This window comes from Dendrobates tinctorius, unplaced genomic scaffold (assembly GCF_039654945.1).
Source record: "Dendrobates tinctorius isolate UK_male_01 unplaced genomic scaffold, ASM3965494v1 ptg000322l, whole genome shotgun sequence".
NCBI classification, from domain to species: Eukaryota; Metazoa; Chordata; class Amphibia; order Anura; family Dendrobatidae; genus Dendrobates; species Dendrobates tinctorius.
This window is the reverse complement of record NW_027361989.1, coordinates 1,438,386-1,462,083: the sequence shown is the minus strand read 5'-3', so window position 1 is coordinate 1,462,083 and position 23,698 is coordinate 1,438,386. Positions and strand designations below refer to the sequence as shown.

Genomic DNA, 23,698 nt, shown 5'->3' with positions numbered 1-23,698 from the left:
AGTCAAAGATGCTATAGGATTTTTACCGGATGAAAATGATGAAATGGTAAGAAAGGATGTTGAGAAGGCCAAACTTTTAAATTCCTATTTTGCATCTGTTTTCTCTCAGAAAGGGAATAGAGGAATCCAGGATATCTATAAACAGAAAGATAGTGAGGAAACACTTAGCTAACCTAAATGAATTCAAGTCTCCAGGTCTAGATGAACTATACCCCAGAGTACTGAAGGAGATAGCAGAAGAAATTTTTGAACTCCTCTCCATAATATTTGAAAATTCTTGGAGTACAGGAGAAGTCCCAGAAGACTGGAGAAGAGCAAATGTTCCAATCTTCAAAAAGGGGAAGAAGGTGGACCCAGGCAACTATAGGCTGGTGAGTCTGACTTCTATACCAGGAAAGATCTTTGAACAAATTATTAAACAACATGTATGTCAGTACCTGGATAAGAATGAAGTGATTAAACAGAGTCAGCATGGGTTTGTAACTAATAAATCATGCCAGACTAACTTAATTTCCGTCTATGACAGAATCACTGATTGGGTGGATCAGGGAAATGCTGTAGATATAGTATATCTTGACTTCAGCAAAGCATTTGACAAAGTATCTCACACAATCCTTATCGAACAAAAATGACTTGGTATGAAATGGACAAGGCAACTGTAAGGTGGATTTAAAACTGGCTTAGTGATTGGACCCAAAGAGTGGTCGTAAATGGCTGCACATCCAGTTGGAAGAATGTCTCAAGTGGGGTACCACAGGGCTCTGTCCTGGGCCCTGTATTGTTCAACATCTTTATCAATGATTTAGATGAAAGAATTGAGGGTAAACTGATTAAATTTGCTGATGACACAAAGCTAGGAGGGATAGCTAATACTAGAGAAGAGAGAGAAAGGATTCAAAATGATATAAATAAACTGGAGAAGTGGGCAGCAACTAACAGAATGGTTTTTAACAGGGAAAAATGCAAAGTACTACATCTGGGCAATAAAAATGAAAAAAGCATATACAGAATGGGATGAATAGGGCTAAGCAACAGCACATGTGAAAAAGACTTGGGTATACTAATAGATCACAGACTGAATATGAGTCAACAGTGTGATGCAGCAGCAAAAAAGGCAAACGCAATTCTAGGATGTATTAACAGAAGCATACAGTCTAGATCACGTAAAGTCATTATTGTCCTCTACTCCTCTTTGGTCAGACCTCATCTGGAATACTGTGTCCAGGTTTGGGCGCCACATTTTAAAAAAGGCATCAACAAACTGGAGCAAGTTCAGAAAAGAGCGACCAGAATGATGACCGGTCTGCAAAACCTGTCTTATGAGGAAAGGTTGCAGGATTTGGGAATGTTTAGCTTGCAAAAGAGAAGACTGAGAGGAGACTTAATAGCTGTCTACAAATATCTCAAGGGCTGTCACATTGTAGAAGGATCATCTTTATTCTCATTTGTACAAGGAAAGACTAGAAGCAATGGGATGAAACTGAATGGGAGGAGACACAGATTAGATATTAGAAAAAACTTTTTGACAGAGTGATCAATGAGTGGCACAAGCTCCCACGAGAGGTGGTGAGTTCTCTTTCAATAGAAGTCTTCAAACAGAGGCTGGACAGACATCTGTCTGGCATGATTTAGCGAATCCTGCTTTGAGCAGGGGGTTGGACCAGATGGCCCAGGAGGTCTCTTCCTACTCTACGATTCTATGATTTCTTCAAGATGGTGCACCTGGTGCCACTCTCGCGGCTACCTTCTGCACAAGGCCTGGCAGCATTGTTCATTAAACTTGTCTTTCGCTTGCATGGAATGCCAGACAAGATAGTCAGTGACTGGGGTCCCCAGTTTGCGTCTCGATTTTGGAGAGAGCTCTGTAGTCTGCTCAGCATTGAGCTAAATCTCTCCTCGGCCTGTCATCCCGAGATGAACGGGTTGGTAGAGAGAACCAACCAGACCATGGTCACATACCTACGAAATTTTGTCTCGGTCAGGCAAGATGACAGGGCATCCCTGCTACCATGGGCAGAGTTTGCTTTGAGCAATACTGTGGCCGATTCCACCGGCTAGACCCTATTCCTACTTAATTATGGACAGCTTCCGCGCATCCCTGCCCCTATGCCCATGTTGTCCACCAATTCCAGGGTGGCAGACTGGGTGGTGGAGGCTCGTGACATTTGGGATTGCACTCAGGATGCCATCCGGGCCTCCAAGGAGAGAATGAGGGTCTCCGCCGACATGCACCGGCGTCCTGCTCCGACCTTTGCTCCTGGCGACTTAGTATGCTGGTCAGCAGCGAGCTACTCCAGGGACTAAGTCCTCCTTTCGGTCCACTGAGCATGCCCGTTGGATGATCTCTCATTGGAGATAGGAGGTCACATGCTTAGGTCCAGCTCCTGCTCTGATTCGACCATCAGGAAGGTCCCGGAAGGTCGTGGCTATAAAAGCCTCGCATGGCTGCCCCGCTATGTGCTATGATAGAGATTAATTCTTATTGTTATAGTGGTGTGTGTGATGATGGCTGTATGAGACAGGTGAATGACTCATTATGACTCCCCTCCCTCGGTTGTGTATGAGTTAGGGTCACAGAGTTAGAGTCAGCACCTAGTACTGGTACTGCCTAGCGCCACAGTGCATTCAGTCTCTCATCTGTTAGCGCCAGTCAGCACAGGCATCACAGTACCGCATGTGTAGCAGCGTCCGTCCGTACGGCGCCGTGCATAGATAGTGTGCTTTCCAGCACCAAGCTCAGGCTGGTTAGTGGCGACTGTAAGTGCAGATGCAGTACATGCTCAGAGCGGCAGTCTAATGTGTGCTGCGCCCTGTGATGGTTAACAGGGCACAGCGTTCCAGGGGGAACCTTCCCTGGCTCCGCAGTAGCGGTTCCGGGCTAATGGGACTAGAGGGGCACGCTCCTCGTGTCTCGGAAGCAGTGTCCTTTGCCCTCACCCTAGCGCTCCTCTAGCCATAGTACACATAGTACTGACACTATTAGTCACTGACATCTATAAATCTAATGGTTCTGCAATGGTTTATTGTATGTGAACTATGTCTCCTCTCCTGTCGGGTTCTGTCATGATTTTACAGAATTATCGGCGATTCTGCCATCTATATCTGTATGAACTATAAAGACCTATAATATTTCAGGCCATGGATCCGTCAAATGTCCATTTTGCAGTAAAATCTCGCCACACGGACACTTTGATGTGAGGAGATCGCATCCTCGCTCTGCACACGGAGGACACACGGATCACTGATCAGGGAACATTTCTGTGATTCTCGGTCCTGAAACACCGACCGATTGTTGTATACATTATGTGTGACCCCGGCCTCAGCCGGACTCTGGAAGGGGGAAATAACCGAGATTTGGGCATTTTAGCTCCTGGTGTGGAGTCGATAGCACAATCATATGCCGCCATATAGTAGACGGCCGGTAACTGGTGAGAATCCCCTCATGTGTGGGGGGTCTATTTCCCTCCAGAGAAATCACACGTTACATTCCACACATAACACTGTGTAGAGAAGGCGGCGCGGGGTAATTGTGCCTGTAGTGAGGGGCGAATAATGGCGGGAATGTCACTGAGGAGAAGGCTCCATGGAGGTCTGCACTCCGGAGATCATGTGACCCCTGACTCCTCCCCTCCTGTGACCTCATCACAGGTCCTGTGCACAGAGCAGCCATATATGTGGAGTGCGGCTCTGCAGGTGGAGGTATGTGGAGATTCCCCATTACTGAGCGCGGGGGACATTAACCCCTTCTGCACTGAGACTCTTTATAAGAATCATCACATTTCTGTTTCCTGTAATAGATACATACGACCCCACTATGGAGGACAGGCAGTGAGGAGATGGAGTGTTCCCATAGTACAGGGCCCCTTTCTTGGCCCCACACAGTGTAATGCCGCCCCCATTATGCCCCTGTAAGCAGAGTTCTGCCCCACAACCAGCTGCCTCGGGCACTTTACCATGGCCGGTACCTCAGATTCCTCCCCGCACCCCTTTTCTTTGCTTGGCACCAAATCTGTGTCATGCTGCCGCCTCTCCCTGTAACACCTCTCTTTATAGTATAATACACTCCCCATAGGCAGAGTCTATAGTGTAATGCATCCCCATAGGCAGACTCTATAGTATAATGCATCCCCATAGGCAGCCTCTATAGTGTAATGCATCCCCATAGGCAGACTCTATAGTGTAATGCACCCCCATAGGCAGCCTCTATAATGTAATGCACTCCCCATAGGCAGACTCTATAGAGTAATGCATCCCCATAGGCAGCCTCTATAGTGTAATGCACCCCCATAGGCAGAGTCTATAGTGTAATGCACCCCCATAGGCAGCCTCTATAGTGTAATGCATCCCCATAGGCAGCCTCTATAGTGTAATGCACCCCCATAGGCAGCCTCTATAGTGTAATGCACCCCCATAGGCAGCCTCTATAATGTAATGCACTCCCCATAGGCAGCCTCTATAGTGTAATGCATCCCCATAGGCAGCCTCTATAATGTAATGCACCCCCATAGGCAGACTCTATAGAGTAATGCATCCCCATAGGCAGCCTCTATAGTGTAATGCATCCCCATAGGCAGCCTCTATAGTGTAATGCACCCCCATAGGCAGACTCTATAGAGTAATGCATCCCCATAGGCAGCCTCTATAGTATAATGCATCCCCATAGGCAGCCTCTATAGTGTAATGCACCCCCATAGGCAGACTCTATAGAGTAATGCATCCCCATAGGCAGCCTCTATAGTGTAATGCATCCCCATAGGCAGCCTCTATAGTGTAATGCTTCCCCATAGGCAGCCTCTATAATGTAATGCTTCCCCATAGGCAGCCTCTATAGTGTAATGCATCCCCATAGGCAGAGTCTATAGTGTAATACTTCCCATAGGCAGCCTGTATAGCGTAATGCATCCCCATAGGCAGCCTCTATAATTTAATGCATCCCCATAGGCAGCCTCTATAGCGTAATGCTTCCCCATACGCAGCCTCTATAGTGTAATGCATCCCCATAGGCAGCCTCTATAGTATAATGCATCCCCATAGGCAGCCTCTATAGCGTAATGCATCTCCATAGGCTGCCTCTATAGTGTAATGCTTCCCCATAGGCAGCCTCTATAGTGTAATGTATCCCCATAGGCAGAGTCTATAGTGTAATGCACTCCCCATAGGCAGCCTCTATAGTGTAATGCACCCTCATAGGCAGCCTCTATAGTGTAATGCACCCTCATAGGCAGCCTCTATATTGTAATGCATCCCCATAGGCAGCCTCTATAGTATAATGCATCCCCATAGGCAGCCTCTATAGTATAATGCACCCCCATAGGCAGCCTCTATAGTGTAATGCATCCCCATAGGCAGCCTCTATAATGTAGTGCATCCCCATAGGCAGCCTCTATAGTATAATGCATCCCCATAGGCAGCCTCTATAGTGTAATGCATCCCCATAGGCAGCCTCTATAGTGTAATGCACCCTCATAGGCAGCCTCTATAATGTAATGCATCCCCATAGGCAGACTCTATAGTGTAATGCATCCCCATAGGCAGCCTCTATAGTATAATGCACCCCCATAGGCAGACTCTATAGTGTAATGCTTCCCCATAGGCAGGCTCTATAGTATAATGCACCCCCATAGGCAGCCTCTATAGTATAATGCACCCCCATAGGCAGCCTCTATAGTATAATGCACCCCCATAGGCAGCCTCTATAGTGTAATGCACCCCCATAGGCAGAGTCTATATGGAAAGCTGTAAATCTGTCCCCAATTGCCTCTGCATGGCATAAAAATGACCTCTCATTATACTCACCAATGGCGCTCACCAAGGCATAGCTGGTCTTGACTTATGATCGCCATTCTCCATAACTGCATCATCTGGATGACACGTCCTTAGTCATCCACACAGTGTCACCCATTGTGCTCCTGTGCAGGCGCACTTTTCTCTGGGCTGCTGAAAGCAAAGCTAAGTACTGTAGTGCGTATGTGCTGGGAAAGGCTAAAGGGCGCTGATGACTTGGAAGTAAAGCCGGCGCATGCGCACTACAATACTGTGCTCTGACTTCAGTAGGGCAAAGATAAGTGCGCCTGCACAGGAGTGCGCTAGAGGACACTGAATGCATGATGTAGGACGCATCTTCCACACGAAGCGGGACAGCGATCACAAGAAGAGGGTAGGCACCGGATCAAGACTAGAGACGCCCAGACCGCGCCGTCTGTGAGTATAATGAAAGCTCTTTTTTGTGCCTTGCATAGAGGATTGGGGACGTATAGAGGGCATTCTAGAACACTGTATGTGAGGGCGATGCTGGTCGGACCTTATATGGGGACAGCATGCTGAAAGGCTCCCTTTAATCTGTAAGACCTGTAGCCACCGCCTTTTAGCCACATTTAAAAAGCCATCCTGCAAGATTCCAGCCGCTCACAAACTTAAGAAAATAATCATTCTCCTTCTCGTAAGCTAATCGGCAGCGTCCAGTCGGATGAGTGTCTATGGTCCCTGCTCAGCGCCTCCTCTGACCCCACAATTGCCATCCTCCTGCCTTTACTGACGTGGCTGACGCCTCCTATGTCATCCAGTCTGTTGCGCTGCGCAGCTCCTGTTCCCTCCTGTGCAGGTGCGAGAGCTGGACAGACAGTGGATGACACAGGAGACGTCAGCCATGTCAATCAAGGCAGGAGAGACGGTGAATCAGGCCCATAGTGAGCAACAAAAACCGCTGTGCACATGCTGCGGAAAATTCAGCGCGGAAGCACAGCGGTTTATTTTCCACAGCATGTCAATTCTTTGTGCGGATTCCACAGCGTTTTTACACCTATTCCATTATAGGAATCCGCAGTGTAAAACTCAGAGCAAATCCGCACTAAATCCGCAGGAAACCCACAGGTAAAACACAGGTCGCTTTACCTGCGGATTCTGCAGAGTCCGTGCAGAAAAATCCACAATGGAATAAGCAACGTGTGCACATACCCTTAGTCTCTGTCCAGCTTGCAGGATAAACAAGACATAAAAGTTTAAAGGGGTTGTCCACTACTTTAAATTAACCCCCAATGTATCCCCCCCGGGGCCCCTAATGAATTTTGTAAATACCTCATGTTGCCTATACTGCCTGTGTGCGGTGTTATCGCTGGCCGCTCACAGGCAGCACGTAACCCAGCGCTGATGTCACAAGTGAGGCGTGACTCAGCGCTGGGTCCCCGCAGTGGCTGCTGGGTTGTGGGTGGGGTTACCCCCGGGGTCACACCCAGCATCCACTGCGCGCTTTCTCAATGAATGGGCGCTTGGTAGATGCTGGGTGTGATGCGGGGGGATATCCCCGCCCACAGCCTGGCAGCCAGCGCGGAAGGAGGAAGATGGACCCCCGGCTGCTGCCAGCACTTGTCAGGACGTCAGCGGAAGCAAGAGCCGGCTGCAGCCAGGGGTCATGTGCTGCCTGTGAGCGGCCAGCGATAGCGACGCTCACAGACAGTATAGACAACATGAGGTATTTACAAAATTCATTAGGGGCGCCAGGGGGATACATTGGGGGGTTAATTTAAAGTAGTGGACAAACCCTTTAAGAACCTTCATTGCTTTATATATCTGTATGTATATATTCGACCAACAGATTAGACATATCAAATAGTAAATGACATGTGCCAAGATACTCATCAGTCCTCATGCTGTGTCCAGTGTGTCCCTGGTCCTCAGTGCTGCTCCTAGCCTCCTTGGCTGTCAGGCTCCTTCCAGACAGAAGCAGAAGAGTGCAGACAGTGAGCTCAGCTCACAGTCACAGGCAGAGCAAGCCCCGCTGCGTCCAGGCGTTTGGGGCTGATGACTTCTCTGCATCAGGGAGCTTTGAAGGAGAGCGCGCTCATCCTGGATTGGGTGAGTGACCTTCCTTCCCCCTCTCCTCCACAGACTGAAGAGCGGTCACATGACTCACTCCCTGCACTCTGATACATGTGCAGTACAAACGCCAGCCCTGACAGTAGCTCCAGGTGGGCCCGCTCTCAAGCACAGTGTTACATCGCATCATCTTCTTCTCATTCAGTTCTCTACAATATCGGATCCTCTCAGTGAAGATCTTCTACAAAAGAAAATATTCCTGATTTACCCATCAAGGATGGATATGGACAGAGACAAGATGGCGGAGAGGATGTTACACCTCACCCTAGAGATCCTCTTCCGGCTCACTGGAGAGGTGAGAGATTCTGATGACGTCACATTACATCATTCTTATCTATGGGAATAACAGATGGACAGAACTGGAGAGGTGAGGACTCTGGAAATGTCTGTAGTGAGATTTATTAATGTGTCTCTCCATAACCAGGATTACACAGTGGTGAAGAAGACCTCTAGTGATCGCTGTCAGGACCCTGTATCTGAGGGATGGGGAAGACCCCTGAGCGCAATCACAGGGCCTCCACCTCACCCCCTGATCCATGAGGACATCAATGACCAGAAGATCCTAGAACTCATCTACAAGATGATTGAGCTGCTGACTGGAGAGGTGACAATGCTGGGACATTATACAGTAACACTATGAAGGGATCGGGGGGATGACGGTATCATTGTATGTGTCAGGTTCCTATAAGGTGTCAGGATATCGCTGTTTATCTCTCCATGGAGCAGTGGGAGTATTTAGAAGCACACAAAGATCTGTACAAGAATGTCATAATGGAGGTTCCCGAGCCCCTCACATCACCAGGTAATAGACAGGAATAAATACACACGGCCTATAATTATCTGTATGTAGAGAATGAATTCAGTCCCTGTATGTGTTTCCTCCAGATCTATCCAGTAAGAGGACAACACCAGAGAGATGTCCCCATCCTCTTCTTCCACAGGACTGTAACCCAGAAGATCCCAGTGCTCCTCAGGATCATCAGGTAGATGGAGAGAAGGTGTCAGGAGATCTCCCCTATCATGTGTAGACGGCTGTGAAGGTCTTGTGCTCAGTCTTGTTTTATCCACCAGTATTATATGTTTTATACTTGTGTAATGAGAGCGGTGGAGATGGCAGGATTAGAGCTGATCATAGATGGGACTTCTCCATCTGTCGGTGACTTTTACAATATTTGTTTCAGGGTGAAGATCTGACCCATATTAATACTACAGAGACATATGTGAGAGATGATGAGTGGTGTAAAGAGGAGATTCCCACGTATGACTACCCAGGTGAGTAGTAACCACTGAATGCAGAGAAGTCACAGATTCCTCTCAGTCACCGGCTGTGGATGCTTTATCGGTGGTGTAGTCCGGCCGTATTACCATGATCACCATTTTGCCTCTAGACCACAACATTCTCCTACACCTAAAACTGTTCAAATGACTTTGGGCATTGAAAGCCCTTTTCTATAGACCTTATGACATGGAGGATCCACCTACCCCTCTGGGATTAGAAGACACTGACCGTTACCTGCCCAGATCTGTAACTATAAAGCCAAATGACAGCGTACGTAGAATGTGCTGAAAAGTTAGAAAATCACTTGAAGAAAAATATTATGCTGGGCCTGTAAGAGAAAGCGGAGGGTAATGATGCTGTTGGCTTCCTAGATCCCTGAGATCTTATCGGATAAATCTTCTCTCCCTTCTGTGCTGCTGAATGTCTCATGGTCCCTACAAGACCAGGTCCAGTCTTTCGGGCCAAACTTCCCTTTTATGAGCGACAACAGTAAATGTGCAGTGAGGCCAAGTGTGAATTTCTGTACAATAACAGCAGAGTTTCCCTTTTTCCTGACTTTTCAATTTGTGTTAAAACTACCATATTTTTCGGACTATAAGACACACTTTTTTCCTTCAAAAATGTGGAGGAAAATGGGGGGTGTCTTATAGTCCAGATGTACCGGCTCTGGCTGAGGTGGGGGAACGGCATCGGCGGAGCAGCGGGTCACAGGAGGCTGGAGCAGGTGGCTGCGGCTAACTCCTGTTCTTGCTGCTAAAGAGAAATGAATATTCACTGCATTCCACGCCAATGGGCTTGGAGGGCAATGAATATTCATTTCTCTTTAATAATAGTATCTTGATATGACTGGCCCCCAACCCCGGTCCTGGTATGCATGGCCCCATCCTTATAATTGGCCCACACCACCATCCCCATCCCTATCCTGGTATGCATGGCCCCTTCAGAAAACATTAAAAACAAACCATTACACTTACCTACCCCGCGCTCCCTCGCAGCGTCCTGCTCCGGTGCCAGCAACTGCTATATGCTTGTAAGCAGTGCATGGCAGGAACGTCATGTGCTGCTCCCAAGCAGAGCACAGCTGCCAGGACTGTGCACGCAAAGGGCAGTGAGTATTCTTTGCTCTTCAGTAGCGCGCAGTGTCAGCCACCGGCTTCCTGCTGCTACCTGCGGTCACGTGTGTCGCTACTTAAGAGAAATGAATATTTGTGAATACTCACTGTTATCAGTGCTGCTTACAAGCATAAAGCAGTTGCTGGCACCGGAGCAGGATGCTGCAAGGGAGCGTCGGGTAGGTAAGTGTAATGGTTTGGTTTTTCTTATGTTTTCTGTTGGGGCCATGCATACCAGGATAGGAATGTGGATGGGGGCCACTTATAAGGATGGGGCCCTGCATACCAGGATGAGATGGGGCCCTGCATACCAGGACGAGATGGGGCCATGCATACCAGGACGAGATGGGGCCCTGAATACCAGGATAGGGATGGGACCATGCATACCAGGATAGAGATGAGACCATCCATACTAGGATGAGATAGGGACCCTGCATACCAGGGTAGGGATGGGGCCATGCATACCAGGATAAGGATGAGGTGGCCATGCATACCAGGATAGGGATGAGGGGGGGGATGAGGCCACAATTTTAAGCGTGCCCTGAAAACGCAATTATTCAGACTGGCCTACCGCCTCAACAGATTAACCTAATCTATCCCTATGTGGCAAAGCCAAAAGTTTTTTACCATAACCAGGTTCCCCTCATCATGTTCCCACATGCTTTATGCATCCATTAGCCCTCTGTGTCTGTACTGTTACACACTTAACATTATGGCTGGTCCATACAATCAGGGCAATTGTTACCACCCACCTTTCGTGTCTCCCCTTTTTTTCCTCATAGATTGTAAGCTTGCGAGCAGGGCCCTCATTCCTCTTGGTATCTGTTATGATCTATGTGATTATTGTTATGCTGTAATGTCTATTGTCTGTACAAATCCCCTCTGAAATGTAAAGTGCTGTGGAATATGTCGGCGCTATAGAAATAAAATTTATCATTATTATTATTATTATTATTATTATGAGGGGGCCATGTGTATCAGAATGGGGAGGAGAGGGCCATGCATACCAGGGTAGGGATGAGGGGGCCATGTGTTTCAGAATGAGGATGAGGGGGCCATATATACCAGGATAGGGGATATTAAGTACAGAATTGACCACATTTTTTGGTTCAATTTTTTTTCCTTATTTCCTCTAAAACCTAGGTGCGTCTTATGGTCCAAAATATACAGTAATTTCAAGGAGGATTGTGATAATCTACAGGACAAACATTCCACCTGTGCCATGATAGATCTCTAAGCTGTGCGTGGCTGATGGCTGTAATATACAGTTATTCCCGCCTGCAGGAGATGTGTTGGCTCCAGCCCTGGTTTCATAGATTTACTAAACGTCATGAATTCCATTATGTTTTCCATCCTAAGGAATTCAGATTACTGCACAATCTCTCCTGAAATGGGGAGAACAAATACGTTCTCTGCTCTTCTGCTCAGGATCCATAGTGGCTCCAATGGTCCACCATAAATGAGGGCAACTCCAGTTTAGTGTTCTCCCCTCGTACATACGTTGTTGTTGGGGATGTAACATATTTTTTTATTCTGTCTTTTTTTAACCTGTTCATTCTGTATGATGGTTTGATTGTGGTGGGATCGGCCTTCCTGCCTAATGTGAGTCAGTAACTCCCTGATGATCTTCAAAAAATCTCTCCATTGCCTCTTCCAAATGCCTAAGAGCTAAATTTAAAGTGCCCCTGTCAGCAGGATTGTGCTCAGTAACCTACAGACACTGTCAGGTCAGCACCGTTATACTGATTACAATGATACCTGGTGATGAAATCCGTCTTGTGGTTGTTGTTTAATCTGTATTTGTAGTTTTCAGTTAATGAGATTCTCGTGCTCTGGGGCGGGGCTGTGGGCGGGGCTTTATGTGGTGCTCTGATTACATATTCCTCTGTATTGGCTTATGACAGGTCGCTGATCCCTCACTGACCTGCCCCCATTATTACATAATGCATATAATAGTGTTGGTATTATTGGTGATAATGCCTATAATATTGTGGCTATTGTGAGGCTTAGAAAAAAATTACATCCAGCAAAATGTCACCGGTGATGGCGACGCCTGCACAGTAGCATCTATAAGTAAGAGACAGAGGCTACTGTGCAGGCGCCGCTGGTGACATTTTACTGGATGTAATTTTTTTCTAAGCCTCACAATAGCCACAATATTATAGGCATTATCACCAATAATATCAATGCTATTATATGCATTATGTAATAATGGGGGGCAGGTCAGTGAGGGATCAGCGACCTGTCATAACCCAGTACAGATAAATATGTAATCAGACCACATAAAGCCCCGCCCACAGGCCACCACAGCCCGGCCCCAGAGCACGAGAGTCTCACTAACGGAAAGCTACAAATAAAGATTTCATCGCCAGGTATCAAAGTAAGACACCTATCCATAACTAATCCTATAATTATATGATAAATAAAGATGCAGCCAGAATAAAGTCTTTTATTAGAAATAAAACAAAACGCAGGGCAAGTGGGAAGAGCCGGGCAAAGCACCCGCATTGGCGCCTCTAATAGATGTGCCTTTTCTGGGCAGCTGCAGGCTGTTATTTTTATGCTGGGGGGTCAATATCCATGGCCCTTTACAAGCCTGAGAATACCAGCCCCCAACTGTCAGCTTTAGCAAGGCTGGTTGTCAAAAATGGGGGGACTCCATGCCATGTATTTAAATTATTTCTTTATATAATTAAAAAAACAGTGTGAGGACCCCTCTATTCTTGATAACCAGCCTTGCTGAAGCTGACAGATGAGGGTTGCAGCCCCCAGTTGTGAGTTTTGCCAGACTGGTTATAGAAAATACAGGGGAACCCACACCGTTTTTTTCATTCATTTATTTAGTTATAACGCAGGCAGTGGATGAGGAATACTCCAATCATCCGCTCCTGCTGTCACTATTCTTGGCAGCAGCAGGTGTAGGTTGATGGGAGTAATAGTCCCAAATGCCCGCACCTACTATCATCATTCTCACTTTAATATAACTCTCATCATTCTCCCTGCCGGCAGAGCAGAGGAGAATGATGAGAGCGTCTTCAGCACCCGCCACCGGGGAACAGCGATTAATGTAGCGCTTCTTCCCTGCCGGCTGTCCATGTGGTATGGATGCTGACATAGTTGTCACACGTGTGCCACGAGTATTACACACACGGACATCTCCGGTACCGGAAATATCAGGATGTGTGAAACCGGCCTTATACACAGTTCTCTTTAAATGACTAATATTTCTTCTTGAAACTCATCTGACAGAAAATATTGGACCTTACGATAGTATAGATTGTGAAGTCTCTGAGACCCATACGTTAATTACCCCAGAGAGGTTTCACCACTAGCTGCTCATTTATTACTGATGGAGACTGTGGAGTTTGGTCATTTCAGTAGTTCCTAATCAGGCCCCATTATTAATATCTGACGTGTGTCACTTTATGTGGTGGTAAGTTTGGAATTATTCACAAAGGATAATAGAAAACAAATGGATCTTACAAATTATTTTCCAGCTTCGCACTATACCCTACATACGGTTGTACACTACTGTCTGGGCACATGGCAGTGTTCAGAAGGGAAGGAGCGCCATTTAGCTATTTGAATGCAGATCTAGGTGGAATAGTTTGCAGACACAATGTATTGGGAGCACTGTTCATGGTCACTTGGCAGCTCAAATGAAGTCCACCATGAACATGCTTGGCTCTATCTTCTCTGCTTTCCATATCCCAAGGATTGCCTTGCTCATCGCCCTTTAACACCATTACATGGAATCTGGACTTACACAGGGACCCCTAGGCTTGGACCATGGTGTTACCTGCTATTCTGTGGTATTAGATGGCAAGAAGAATAGTCAGGTAGCTGGGTCAGAACCAGAAGGCCAGAATACAGAATCAGAAGACACAAGAGTAGTCAGTAAACTGGCCATGGTCACAACAGGACACAAATACACAAGCCGCAAGCTGAGCACAGAGGACTGAACCAGAGGAGAACAACGCTGTATCTGGCAGATTCTGGCCATGTGCTTTGAGCTTTAGTAGGGTGTGGTACTTTCCAATTTGCTGAAGTAGGGAGCAGATTACTCCAGCTGGACAGCAGGAACAGATCCCAGATGAGATTGGACACACCATATGCAGAAGCCCTAATATAACTAAATGACAGAAAACCAGAATAGTCGAAATCCCCATAAAGTGATTACATTTTATAAATTAATTCACTGAGGGTTATAATCCTTAGGAGGAGTGAATATTTTGACTCCACAGCCACTTTCCGGAAATTAACACACAGTGGATGTTGGAGAGTGAAAATTACACATTTGCCATTTTCTTACCCAGCACATAGTGCCCAGATTGTGCTCCAGGAGACACCGCAAATTACGTGGATTCTTCTCATTATAATATTGCTAAATACAGGGATCCTAAATGTTGTTTGCGCACACTGCAAGACTCCGAAGTGAGAGCGGATTTTGCTGGATTGGTTTATAGAAACCTTGTTGCTTTTCAACAGCCTTTGAGCCACTAATAGTGCGGGAACCTCTGTTTTTCCATTGACAGATGATGGACCTGAGTGGGGACTTGTTTTTTGTGAGATGAGAATTGGTATTATTTTCGCCTACATAACATTGATTGGTTTCTTTTTATTTGATATTTGGGAGGCAGAATGAACAAACAGTTGAACACCGCACACTACTGGTTCATCCAACAAGGTTTCTATTAGACTGTGAACTGTCATTGTCTTGGTAAATAATTTAAGCTTTTACATAGCTTGCCATTTTTATGGACAGTTTAAGTAGAAATGCTCAAAAATATAAAACTCAAGGATATTTTATTAAAAAATAATTGTTTTTATCTTAGCAGATGACTGTACCAGGAGATCAGAGGGGCAGCTGACATCTTCAATTTTTAAATCTGATGATCTTGAGATCCTACAAGATACAACTGAAGTGATTACCATTACTCCAGATATATCATCATCCATTCACAGCAAAGATCTGTCATCTGATCCTATGAAACAGGTCCCATCTTCTGATTCATTACTGACTACTAAGGAAAATCAAAGTCACAAAAGAGGCAATAAAAACCAAACTGCTCCTAAAGCAAAGAAGTCATTTTCATGTTCAGAATGTGGGAAATGTTTTACATGGAAATCACATTTTGTTACTCACCAGAGAATTCACACAGGAGCGAAACCTTTTTACTGTTCAGAATGTGGGAAAAATTTTGCACAGAAATCACATTTTGTTAGACACCAGAGAATTCACACAGGGGAGAAGCCTTTTTGCTGTTCAGAATGTGGGAAATATTTTGCACAGAAATCACATTTTGTTAGACACCAGAGAAATCACACGGGGGAAAAGCCTTTTTCCTGTTCAGAATGTGGGAAATGTTTTAACAATAAATCAGATTGTGTTAAGCACCAGAGAATCCACACAGGAGAGAAGCCTTTTTCATGTTCAGAATGTGGGAAATGTTTTGGACAGAAATCAAGTTTTCTTTCCCACAAGAGAACTCACACAGGGGAGAAGCCTTTTTCATGTTCAGAATGTGGGAAATGTTTTGGACAGAAATCAAGTTTTCTTTCCCACAAGAGAACTCACACAGGGGAGAAGCCTTTTTCATGTTCAGAATGTGGGAAATGTTTTGGACAGAAATCAAGTTTTCTTTCCCACAAGAGAACTCACACAGGGGAGAAGCCTTTTTCATGTTCAGAATGTGGGAAATGTTTTGGACAGAAATCAAGTTTTCTTTCCCACAAGAGAACTCACACAGGGGAGAAGCCTTTTTCATGTTCAGAATGTGGGAAATGTTTTGGACAGAAATCAAGTTTTCTTTCCCACAAGAGAACTCACACAGGGGAGAAGCCTTTTTCATGTTCAGAATGTGGGAAATGTTTTGGACAGAAATCAAGTTTTCTTTCCCACAAGAGAACTCACACAGGGGAGAAGCCTTTTTCATGTTCAGAATGTGGAAAATGTTTTAGCACTATATCAAATTGTGTTAAGCACCAGAGAACTCACACAGGAGAGAAGCCTTTTTCATGTTTAAAATGTGGGAAATATTTTGCACAGAAATCATGTTTTCTTACCCACCAGAGAACTCACACAAGGGAGAAGCCTTCTTCCAGTTCAGAATGTGGGAAATATTTTAACCAGAAAGCGCATCTTGAACGCCATCAGAGTAGTCACACAGAGGAGAAGCCATTTTCATTTTCTTAATGTGGGAAATATTTTACTTGGAAATCAACTCTTAATAAACATCAGAGATGTCACATAGGGGAGAAGCCTTTTTTATGTTCATAGTGTTGGAATAGTTTTAACGAAAATTGCACCTTCTTAAATGGGTTGTCTCTTGTCATTCCTCATGTTTGCTGACGAAAGGAAAAAACTAAACCTTATTAATTGCAAATGTAAAACTATACCCATAATTCGCCCCTGAAGGTTAGTTGGAAAGTGACTAATAGAAAAAACATGTACCCCACATCTCAGTATATAGGGTGAGGTAATGTTTACACACTCACTCTCCAAGCCTCTCATTTCTACGGGTTTCATCGTCCTCACCAAAGGCGACTCATCAGGAGACTATTTAACATTGACCTATATTCAAGCAAGACTAAACGAAAAAAGGAAAAAACTAAAATCATGTATCATGTTATTCGAAACAGTCAGAAAACTATCCACATATTGGCAGATCCCACACCTCAAACTATATACTTCTGAAGTTTATAAGCCACTCCAGTGTCAGGAATAGATGGTATGAATTTGAATTTACCAAATGGCTGCAATGAAACAAAGAGTGAAAAATTTAAAGGGGTCTGAATACTTTCCGTACCCACTGTATCAGTAAAAATAACTCCTCTTTATTAGGTTAAGTATAAAAGAATTGCACCATTTTCTGATACCCGTCACGTCTCCATTTTTTATGATCTCGGGTTGGGTGAAGACTTATTTTTTGTGTGCCGAGCTGATGATTTTAATGAATACCATTTTGGTGCAGATACGATCTTTTGGTCATCCTTTATTGCATTTCAATGCAATGTTGTGGTGACCAAAAAAAAGTAATTCTGGCGTTTTTACTTTTTTTCTCGTTACGCCATTTAGCGATCGGGTTAATTCTTTTTTATATTGATAGATCAGGCGATTATGAACGCCGCTATAACAAATATGTGTATGTTTGATTTTTTATTTTATTTTGAAAGGGGCGAAAGGGGGTAATTTGAACTTTTATTTTTTTTTATATTTTTAAAAACATTTCTTTTTTTACTTTTGGCATTGTAAAGACATACAGCATTGTATCTTAATTAACCAGATGACTATTTTTTAGCAAACGAAGAATAATAGAATGTTATCTGTATGTTGGCTTTAAATTTAAGTGTTGATTTCTGGTTGGTCAAGAAAATAGACTTTTGTTTGTGTAAGCCTGGAATATTGACTTTTATTGTGCGATTATCCTTGATCACTGGTGATGTTTGCTGATATTCTAATTATACATTGTGTTATGGAGCCAGTTTGTTTACTTCTAAAGCAGAGAGGGAAAAACTATGCAAATAGTTTAAATAATCAAGTAATGCTATAATAATCTCATCTCCATTCTTACCCTTTATATAAATACTGAATGAGGGACACTTGTTAAGTCTAAAAATAGGTTACATGCCTCTGTATAAAGAGACTGAGAGAGAGAAATAGCCAGAGAGATTCTGCCAAGACATCTATTCATCCTAAGGACAAGAGACAGGACAGCAGCCACAACATCATCACAAGGGACATGGATCTATCATTCTATAGGAAACAACCTAGGGGTTTTCAGCCTCGGTTGGAAGAATACAGATCTGCTCCATTGACTATCACTGAACCATGGATACGTTTGCAGATGCCAGATTGTGGTCTTTGGATCAACCGGCCTTGTACCTTGTATGGACTCAATGGACTGTCATCTTCCTACACTTGTTGTTACCTCCTCTCTGTGTGCATGCCACAGGTGGAGTATCCGACCCTGGAATATGAAGCCAAGTTATGATCCTCGGTTCAGCTGGCCTTGTATGGACTGTCATCTTCCTACGCTTGTCGTTACCTCCTCTCTGTGTGTGCGTGCCACAAATGGGGTAGTGACCCTGGAAGATCTGAAGTCACAGAAGCTATTTTCCTGGCGGGTCAATGGAAGGGTGAGACTCTGTAATGTGCCCCATCTTGGGTATTTTTCTGAAACTGTTCTATGTGTTATCTGCCTGTTTTGTGGTACAATAAAGCATTGCCACACTGTTTTACCCTCACCCTGTGTTGTCTGAGTAGCATTTTGCCCATGCTAATAGGAGAGCTGGAGTTCGGCAGGATGATCCCTAGTTCATGTGGTTTTGGCTAGCGGACGGTGCTCATAGCATTCCGGGAGTGACAAGCATAGAGGTCTGCTGGAAACCTCTGGTTGTCATGCCAACCCATCCGTGACCTATGATAATGTGACGGGGTCACCGATGGGCGGATTTCCGGCACGCTTGCTGGAAGTGCGCATTAAATGCTGCTGTCAGAGGCCGTTAGGGGCAAATGGCAACTGTTCAAGACAGCTGACGTACCGGAAAAGATGTAAGCTCACCGCCGGAGCCCACATCAAAGAGAGGAAGTACATTTACGCCTGATGTCGGAAAGGGGTTAAAGGGGATTGTTTTTACAGAGAAAGAAGTGGTAATCAATCATGTATACAACTTATAATGTTAAATAGTATAGAGGTAAGACAAGAAAATATAATTTGTGTAAACCATGTGTAGATATAAAAATTCAGCCAAATGTCAAATGTTGAAACACAACAAGAAAACACAAAAAGACAAATTTGCAAAAATACTCTGCAGTAAAAAATATGACAGTAATCAGCAAGTGCTGGATAACAAATACAGGGTATTCAGTCGATACATTTTTTGCAAAAAGTGTATAGCAAGCTGCTCCACCACGTCACGGTAACCCTTCATGGAGCAGTACCTATCTAATGTATTTAAAACCTGAACATGTTAACAGTGTCTAAATGAACAGGATACAGACAGGCACCCCCCCGGTATGGGCTCATGGTGCAAGGCAGCTCATTTATGTACATGTCACACAAGAGAGGGGTGGGGTCTCCCAAACCATGCTAAGCAAGGAGAAAACGGATTAAAAACATATGTGACATGCACAAGTGTGAACAAGTCGGTCAGACAGTGTTCACGCCACTCACTGGCTGAAACACAACAAGAAAATACAAAATGACAAATTTGCAAAAATACTCTGCAGTAAAAAATATGACAGTAATCAACAAGTGCTGGATAACAAATACAGGGTATTTAGTCGATACATTTATTGTAAAAAGTGTATAGCAAGCTGCTCCACCACGTCACGGTAACCCTTCATGGAGCAGTCCCTATCTAATGTATTTAAAACCTGAACATGTTAACAGTGTCTAAATGAACAGGATACAGACAGGCGCCCCCCAGTATGGGCTCATGGTGCAAGGCAGCTCATTTATGTGCATGTCACACAAGAGAGGGGTGGGGTCTCCCAAACCATGCTAAGCAAGGAAAAAACGGATAGAAAACATATGTGACATGCACAAGTGTGAACAAGTCGGTCAGACAGTGTTCACGCCACCCACTGGCTTAAACACAACAAGAAAACACAAAATGACAAATTTGCAAAAATACTCTGCAGTAAAAAATATGACAGTAATCAGCAAGTGCTGGATAACAAATACAGGGTATTTAGTCGATACATTTTTTGCAAAAAAATTTGTCATTTTGTGTTTTCTTGTTGTGTTTCAGCCAGTGGGTGGCGTGAACACTGTCTGACCGACTTGTTCACACTTGTGCATGTCACATATGTTTTTAATCCGATTTTTTCCTTGCTTAGCATGGTTTGGGAGACCCCACCCCTCTCTTGTGTAACATGCACATAAATGAGCTGCCTTGCACCATGAGCCCATACTGGGGGGCGCCTGTCTGTATCCTGTTCATTTAGACACTGTTAACATGTTCAGGTTTTAAATACATTAGATAGGGACTACTCCGTGAAGGGTTACCGTGACGTGGTGGAGCAGCTTGCTATACACTTTTTGCAAGACATGTATCGACTAAATACCCTGTATTTGTTATCCAGCACTTGCTGATTACTGTGATATTTTTTACTGCAGAGTATTTTTGCAAATTTGTCATTTTGTGTTTTCTTATGTTTCAGCCAGCGGGTGGCGTGAACACTGTCTGACCGACTTGTTCACACTTGTGCATGTCACATATGTTTTTAAATGTCAAATGTTGTAGCTCCATCTAGTGGCTATGTGCAAAAGTGCCACCATAGAGTCAAATGTATCCTAAGAGAGCATCACTATCAAAGTGGAAATGAGATTAAGTGCACCGTATTTATTGAGTATAAGATAAATCCATGCATAGATATATGTAAACGGATTGTAGATATATCACTTGGTATCAGTTTAAAAGGTGAATAGATACTGTGCACTTATAAATGAATAGCTTATATAATGAGGACACAGGGGGCGTGTCTGGATGAGGAGCTGAGCGGGTGCAGGCAACACTAGCTGCATGCCCCAGCAGCAACAAACGGTCAGGGAAACCCGCAATTCCACTCACCACGACCTCAGACGGGGTCCGGGCACTGATGGGGCATGCAATGAGGAGCAGGGGAGCAGTGCTGGTCAGGATACCGGTCTTTGTGCCAGCGCCCAAGAAAATCCAAGATGGCCACCGCAGCAGTCACCATGCGGCCAGCGGCTGTGTGGAGCACTCTGAGGGGTCTGATCTCCTGACACTGGGTCAGACCTCACCGGAGAGGGGTGTAATGTACTGTAAAGATGTTTCTAGAAACTTCTAGAAGTCTCCCCTTTTCTTATCAGGACATTGCAGCCTGCTGTGTAGCTGCAAACCCCCCTTCTCTTCCCCCCACACACACCAGTGTCTTCATGTGCACAGCTCTGTGAAACCTGAAACCGTCCATTTCCTGTGAGCTAAGAATGTTAATTAGCTAAGTGAAAAGATGGTCCTTTGTTTAAAACCAAAGGCTGGTTACACATATAGGAAATATTAAAAGAAGCCTAGCTCGTACTCCGCTCATGACAGAGATATAATAGTGATATTTCTGTTATCTGAGTGGACCCGGCTTCGCTACGGTGCCTCTGGTGAAGTTCTCGGACCTCCAGAAACCGAGATATGGATTGCTCCCAAATGGAATGTTGTAATTATTGCATGCTTGGAGTTGTTTCACTCTATTCGATGAGCTACAACCAATGATACCATATATGTGTTTGTGCAGGATCCCCTTGCTAAGATATGATCCTCATAAGTTTTGTAGCCAAATCATAACTTGAAGAGAGGGAGGTTGGTCCTCTCCAGACCGCCCCTTTCATGAGGTCACAAACCCTAGTCTATATGCATTCCCTACCATATCCCAGGCCAGTTGGAGCTGAGTTTTGATGCTGAACAGACCTAACCCCCATGTCTTGGGATGTTTGGTTGCCGCCCCTCCCCCAAGCCACATGGGATGCCTAAAGAGTCATAAGCAACCGTGAGTGTACTTTCTGTTTTCATCCATTTTTGTTTTATACTTGTATTGTACATATTTTATGTCTCAATTTTATAACAACTTTTATCTATATAATCACTGCCCTCATTTTGGGGAATAAATGATATAATTCAGTCTGTCTTCATGCTCTAAGAAACGATCTATACGCCTTGTTTAGATAATCGCTACTAATTCAAGGGGTTTGCCGCGGACCCTCTTAATGAACTCTTTGATTAAATAAACCGTGGATGGTGGCAGCATGGTGTGTGTGATTGATTAGGCTAGTTGGCAGGACAGAAGGGTCTTATATTGCTAAAGGGGGCCTGTGGCCACAGCATTGATAATTCCCTTACTGCGGTAGCCTAATTGCCCGTGCACAACAAGCAGCCCGTTCGGTGACTATCCTAGGTGCAGTTCCCTGACTGTCCTGAGGGTAAGGTGACGCCGGAGAGCTGCGAGTTCCAAAGTGGAACTGAGAAAGTGGGACATACATAAATCCCCGCAGTTCTTGGAAGGTTGTTAGCAGTGGTGGGGCACCCAAAATAAACCCCCTGCGGCAAATTGTTAGAGCAAGGTTAGCTTGCTGCATTTTTGTCACATGGTGCCAGTGGTGGGATAACTAAGATAAGCCCCCACTGTGCCTGTGATAGCTGTGTGCCGCGTCCCTCCGTCCACTGATACACCCGTGTCAGTGGTGAGATTGTGACATTGGTGACACAGGGTCCGCTGTCCGTCACGCTTTGGTGGCAGCGGGTCTCCCGTTCGTCACATATTGGTGGCAGCAGTGGGATTGTGACATATTGGTGAAACAGGGTCCGCTGTCCGTCACGCTTTGGTGGCAGCGGGTCTCCCGTTCGTCACAAGGGGCATGAGTGCAGTGGAGCAGACACAGGATAGATCGGGCAGCTCTTCATCCAGGAGCCTGGAGAAGCAGAGCAACAAATTGCAAGTATATGCACCTGACACGGCACCCCTCCACCCCATCACTGAGGCCACACTGAAGTCCCTGCTAGGAGATCTAAAGCAGGCTATACATAGTGACATTACCTCAGCCCTCACTGCACTACAGAAAGACATCGGGCACATAGGGGACAGAACAGCCCGTACTGAGGAGAAGCTGGAGGAATTCACCACAGCCCACAACGACTTAGTGGACTCTCATTATGAGGCAGATGAGCAGATCACCACCCTAAAACTAAAGCTGGCGGATTTGGAGGACCGCTCCAGGCGCAACAATCTGCGCTTTAGGGGATACCAGAAAGCGTTGCTGCGGGTGCGTTGTAGGAGTTCCTAACAGATTTCTTTACCGCACTAGTCCCTGAGGCGGAGCAGCGAGACCTCATAATAGAGCGCACAGGATCCCCAAACCCAAAAGTGCCCCGCCTCTGCGCCCAGGGATGTAATTGCCAGGCTTTATTTTTATCATTTTAAAGAAGCCATTAGCAAAGCTGCAGCGAGTGGACCGGAGCTCCCAGAGGTTCAAGAGCATCATGGTGTTCACCGACCTATCCGCCGTGACCCTGAACAGAAGGCGGGAGTTCTCCACAACCACCAAGATCCTACAGGACAACGGGATCACATACAAGTGGGGCTACCCGGTGATCGTCACCAAGAATGGAGCCACGCAGCTCCTGACTTCCCCCCGAGAGGCCATTCCTCTTCTGCAGAAATGGTCGCTGGCGTCAGTGGACGAGGATACCAGCTCCCCGCTGAAGAAGATGCCGCCCACCCTGATGAAGGTGTGGACATGAACAAGAGAAGAGAATACAAGACTACTTTTCACCATGGTCTGCGGAGGCACAAGAGGAGAGTTTTTTTCTTTCTCTTCACCCCCCACTATATACTGGATAGAGGAGCATATCAGCCCCCAATGCCCCCACTATATACTGGATAGAGGAGCATATCAGCCCCCAATACCCCCCACTATAT

General features: G+C 45.3%; 1 protein-coding gene across 1 annotated transcript in view; it reads left to right on the top strand.

Moving 5' to 3' along the window:
• LOC141074056 (uncharacterized) overlaps positions 1-18,510 on the top strand; it is a 30,734-nt gene extending 12,224 nt beyond the window's left edge. The window contains exons 2-5 of the mRNA XM_073561574.1: positions 8,297-8,476; positions 8,551-8,674; positions 8,758-8,835; positions 15,102-18,510. Coding sequence (XP_073417675.1) covers positions 8,297-8,476; positions 8,551-8,674; positions 8,758-8,835; positions 15,102-16,459 — 1,740 coding nt within the window. The 3' untranslated portion in view covers positions 16,460-18,510. The remainder of the gene's footprint in view (positions 1-8,296; positions 8,477-8,550; positions 8,675-8,757; positions 8,836-15,101) is intronic.
• Positions 18,511-23,698: the final 5,188 nt, after the last annotated feature.